Source organism: Labeo rohita, unplaced genomic scaffold (genome assembly GCF_022985175.1).
Source record: "Labeo rohita strain BAU-BD-2019 unplaced genomic scaffold, IGBB_LRoh.1.0 scaffold_320, whole genome shotgun sequence".
Classification (NCBI taxonomy): Eukaryota; Metazoa; Chordata; class Actinopteri; order Cypriniformes; family Cyprinidae; genus Labeo; species Labeo rohita.
This window is the reverse complement of record NW_026129238.1, coordinates 54766-60500: the sequence shown is the minus strand read 5'-3', so window position 1 is coordinate 60500 and position 5735 is coordinate 54766. Positions and strand designations below refer to the sequence as shown.

Below are 5735 nucleotides of genomic sequence, written 5' to 3'. Positions count from 1 at the left end.
ATCATTCAGAAAGTGAAAGTTCAGTTGAGATTACTGGAGCTCAAACAGAGAAAATGACTTCAATAACTGTACCTGAAGAAGAACTTTCCTGTCCCATGTGTCAGGAAATATACAAAAATCCTGTTATTTTATCATAGCATTTCCTAAGAAATTGTTCACCCAAAAATTAAATTGACTTTCATTTACTCAAACTCAAGTTGTTCCAAACCTGTAAACATTTCTCTGTTCTGATGAACACAAAGGAAGATATTTTAAAGAAAGACCAATTTATGGCACCACTGACATCCATAGTAGGAAAAAAAATACTATAATAATAGTATTATAATACTAGTAGACTATAATACTAGTCAATGGTGCCCCAGAACTGCTCTGTTTCCACATTCTTCAAAATGTCATCCTCTGTGTTCAGCAAAATAAATATATTTATACAGGTTTGGAACAACATGAGGGTGAGTAAATTAAATTATTGTATTTTTGGGTTAACTTTAAGTCATTCTACAATCTTGCAGCCTGAACCACATTAACAGTGTACCACTTTTTAAAGAATTAAAGCAGAAACAATCACTTACAACTTTTATTTTCCTCTTTATCCTTTCCCCTTTTTTCTTATTTTATCCCCTTATTATCCACACCTATAATGAGTGCTAAACTTAATGCGCTTCACACTCCAAACCAGTAGGTGGCGGAAAAGGGTCTTTTATTTTTCCTCTAAACTGTCAAAAACACAAGAAGAAAAACGGAGACGCGGTTCGATCTGCGGTTTCAAAACAAATGATTTGCGACGTTTTCAAAGCATCACGAATCGTTTACAAGTGAAGACATGCATTCAGAGCAGCAGGAAGAACAGAAACCTGTAAAGATCGAGATTATTGAAGATTACAGTGAGAACACGAGTGTTCCAGAAACCTTCAGAGTGAAGCAAGAAGATGCTGAAGAAGAAACAGGTTGGTGTTTATTTCTGATTTAACATTAACGATGCTGTGAAACATTAAGGTTATTAAACTTGAAAAAATTAATTAGATTTAATGGTTGTAGTCAGTCAGTAAAATGAAGCCTGTGTAGTCATTATATTTAAATAAATGTAAATATAACTTATTGTTAAATTATTGAGATGCTCTCTGATATTAAAACAACTTTAGTATCAGAAGTAACGTTACTAGTAAATAGTGCAAATAATGGCACAGATGATTGAGTGCTTTGATGATATGTAATAGTTCACAAAACAGGTTGTTTACAAAACAATACATTGATATCATGTATTCAAATTTGTTATTATAAATGTGTATGAATTTTGTTTTAAAATGTAACTGCATACATGCTGTGAACAACATGAGGTTGTAATAATGACAGATTTTTCTCGATAAACAGTTTTAATTCAATGATATAACAAATACTACAGATGTGGTGCACAATATAACAAACTAACAAAGTACTAGAAATCATAGAGGTTTGGTGTTGAGCTCTCAGTTGGTGGAAACTGCATAACAACACAACCACTCACATTTCTTTCAGAAAATATATAAAAGCATCATTTTCAAAAGCTTTTGTAAATGAATGGCCAAAATGCATAAAAAAGCTTGTAACTAACATTTTAAATTCATGTCATATTGCATGTGTTAACTTAAGACAAACAATATTTACATTGACAAATGCAGATTAAAATTTGCGAAATTAATTAGAAAAAATGTATTGACAATATTGCTATGTCTGATCAGCAAAGCTATAATTAATTTATTTATTTATTTTATTTTTTTTTTTTTTTTTGCACTTTGCTGTCTCAAATGTAACAAAAGGGTCTGGAGAAATGTGTCAAAGTGAATACAGTTCAGTAAAAGTTCAGTAAAAGTCAACATTTTTAATACTTGAGTAAACAGGAAATATCCTTTATTTTGTTCTTAAGTACAGCATCAATTAACATTTGTAAGACTATGAATGAATATGGCCTCATGATCTAAGAAATAGCATCCAGCACATAGACATATATGACATTATTAAAGTTTTTTTTAACCTTCATTTTAGACCTGTTAGAAGAGAATGAGGAAAGTGAAGAGCTGAATAAAGGGGAGAAGAATCATTATGTCCAAACTGGAGAAAAATCTTTGAGTGTCTCACAGACTGAAAGTGAATTTGTACTCAGAAAAAGAGCCGACAAAATCTTCACTTGCCCCCAGTGTGGAAAATCATTTCCGTACAAAAAAAGTCTCAAAGATCACTTGGGAATTCATACTGGAGAGAAACCTTTCACCTGTGATCAATGTGAGAAGAGTTTTACGTTAAAAAGAAACCTTAACGAACACATGAAAATCCACAACGGAGAGAAGCCGCACACATGCGATCAGTGCGAGAAGAGATTCACACAAAAAATACACCTTAGGGAACACATGAAAATCCACACTGGAGAGAAGCCGCACTCGTGCGATCAATGTGGGAAGAGTTTCACACGAAAAGCAACGCTTACGGATCACATGAGAATCCACACTGGAGAGCTGCTGCACAAATGTGGTCAATGCGGGAAGAGTTTTGTTCAAGCAGTCAGTCTTAAATCACATCTGCGTTCTCATTCTGGAGAAAGACCGTTTAAGTGTAATCATTGTGACAAAAGGTTTTTTTGGGCAGAATCCCTGAAGAAACACCTGAGCGTTCACATACAGGAGAAGCCTCACGTGTGTTCCTTGTGTGGAAAGAGTTTTTCACGACTGGACACTTTTAAAATACATGAGAAACGACACGGTAGTGTGAAGGATCATGTGTGCTTTGTTTGTGGAAAGTCCTTTTTTACAGATGATCAGCTGAAGCTGCACCAGAGGATTCACACTGGAGAAAAACCTTTCAAGTGTTCACAGTGTGACAAGGGATTCAGTCGGGTAGAATCTCTGAAAACGCATGAGAAGATCCACACTGGAGAGAAACCGCACATGTGCGATCAGTGCGGAAAGCGTTTCACTCTAATAGGAAATCTTAAGGAACACATGAAGATCCACACCGGAGAGAAGCCGCACAAATGTGATCAGTGTGGGAGGAGTTTCACATTAAAAGGAAACCTTAAGGAACACATGAAAATCCACACTGGAGAGAAGCCACACATGTGTTCTTCATGTGGAAAACGTTTTACATGGCTGCACGCTTTAAAAGTGCACCAGAAGGTACATACAAGTGTGAAAAGACCTTTGCTAAAGCTGAAAAATTAAAATGTCTCCAGATTCACACTGGAGAAAAGTGGTTTCTCCCAAGGTTCTTTCTCCATTTCTGTCACAGATGGAATTTTGATTCCTTGGCTTGCTTAGTTGAGAACACTTAATTTATGGCAGTATTGTTGACTTGATTGCACAGACACTATTTGTATCTGAAATCGACGATGACATCACTGGATCAATTAATGAACTGACTTTAGCTGAAAAAAATGTGTTTACTATTGTCCTCCTGCCTAACCAACACGATAATCTTTTGTTTATCACCGTAAAGCTGCTTTAACACAATCTATAAAGTTGTATCTGTAGGCATCACTAGTAGTGTCCTTAAATACAGTTTTTGTTCAGATCCAGCACTTTCAAGTGCAACTTTGTATCATCAAGAACAGCAGTGTTGAGACTGAAATTAACTTGAGTTCCTTTGAAAAGAACAATATTTAAACATATTTCATGTTTAAAATGTGTCAGTTAATGTAATGTCATTTATTAAACAAAATGCATGTCTAATATATATATATATATATATATATCTATTTATATTTTATTAAACCTTTATTGATAGTCTAAACATTTGAAAAATATCAGTTTATGCACAGGTTTTCTATATTAAAAAGGGGAATTAATCATGTTTATGGATGTGACAGAAAAATATTGAGAGACTACATTGTAGGATTTCTGCGAATTAAAATGCACAAACCAGACGCAGTAATACCCAACAAATAGAGAAGTGATGGCTCTTCACAGAACATATAATTGTTACTTTATTTTAATTTTGATGTGTCTATTTATGAGGGATATGTACTGTTATGGATATGACAAGCCTAATAAATAGCACTTAGCAGACTATGAAAAATCATGCACCAAAAAAAAAAAAAAAAAAAACTTTAAGAGAGACTACATGGATATTTGAACCACCAAATGTTGACATCTGTGCTATCAGTGTAGTAAAAACATGTACAAACTATAACTCTTTTAAGAGAGACATGTCTCTGATATTTATTTCTGATATTTATTTTAACTTATCCTTTATCATTGTGCTTAGAATATCTAGTCAATCTTCCACGTTTTTACAAAGTGCAGATGTTAAGATAAACTGCAATTTAGCTTTGCAACTGGATGCTTATTTGTTTTCACTTTTATTTAATTTTATATTCGTTTACCATAGGGGTGAAGAGATGAAGCCTTGTGAAACACTGAAGCTTTTCAGCCAAGTGGTTCACAGAAGGGTTCATTTTTCAAGGCTTCATTTGCTCACAAAACCACCTGGTGGTCAAAGAGAGTAGAACAAGCAGATACATTACAGGTGACCTGATGTGATCTGTGATACACTGCATTTTGTGCAAGTTTAGGCTTAGAAATAACAAAAAGTAAAAAAATCAATTTCCACATTGACTAATTTATTTATATGAATATAATGTGTATTTTCTGGTGGTATAAAATGATTGATAACACAACTGTGTAATAAACGTATTAGCTTGAAAGTAATGGGGCTATCAAATGTGTGTAAATCAAGTTTTTGCTCATAATAGATGGGAGGAGCAATATTATTAGTCTAAAACTGGAAAGTGTCTGAGTTTAACTGGGCAGAGGACTGAATTTGCAAGATTCAAATTCTTTCTGAACCATTTAGGTAGAAACGAGACTTCGGACGTCATCAATGACATCATTGTCAAACAATAAAACAACACAAGCCTCGATACTTCACTGAAAGCTTCCAGGATTTCTCAATGCACTCCAAAGCTTTGGCACAGAATGTAACATCACTAGTTTACCAGCATTGACTAGTTACTCATTTTACACTGGTGGCTGTAAAGCTTCTACTACTTCTACTACTATGGACACGAGCCAGCACCATCCTGATCCCACTGGATCCATCTTGGGATGGACTAGACTGTTACTCAATGTGGGTTGAATGTTGGCACAAAATCCTGTATCCCAAGACTGGTGGTCTTATTGGGCTATCCCTAGTCCTCCATTCCCAGTGTTTGATTCACTGCTGTTTTGTAGTGATTTTTTTTTTTTTTTTTTTTTGCTATTTTTGTAGTACATAAGTAGTTTAGCATCCAAATGTTACATTGTAAATATGAAAACTTTGGACTGTATGAGAGATGAACAAACCCAACATCGGTGTAGCAGCCAGGTTGAAAATAAAGGATTTAGCTCATCCACTGTTGTACTGTTTTCCTTTCTCTGTTTATTGTCTTTAGTAACTTCACAACATCGTAAGAGCTAGAACAGATTAAATAAACAATATTTAAATTTGTAATGAATTCACTTTCATATAAATAAACAAAACAATTGATTACAGTCTTAAAACTAAAGGTGCTTCACAATGCCATAGAAGAACCTTTTTTTTTTTTTTGTCTCAATGGTTCCATAAAGAACCTTTAACATCTGAAGAACCTTTTTTCACATTAGGTTCTTTGTGGTGAAAGAAGTTTCTTCAGATTATAAAAAGGTAAGAAAGAGATGTTCTTTAAAGAACCTTCGACTGAATGGTTCTTTGTGGAACCAAAAATGGTTCTTCTATGGCATCGCTTGAAGAAC

General features: G+C 34.2%; 1 protein-coding gene across 1 annotated transcript; it reads left to right on the top strand.

Moving 5' to 3' along the window:
• The first annotated feature begins 676 nt into the window (after positions 1 to 676).
• Positions 677 to 5354, top strand: LOC127160298 (gastrula zinc finger protein XlCGF57.1). Its single transcript, XM_051102960.1, has 2 exons — positions 677 to 944; positions 2020 to 5354. The coding sequence occupies exons 1-2, from the start codon at positions 821 to 823 to the stop codon at positions 3186 to 3188; spliced, it is 1293 nt and encodes a 430-aa protein (XP_050958917.1). The 5' UTR covers positions 677 to 820; the 3' UTR covers positions 3189 to 5354.
• The last annotated feature ends 381 nt before the right edge of the window (positions 5355 to 5735 follow it).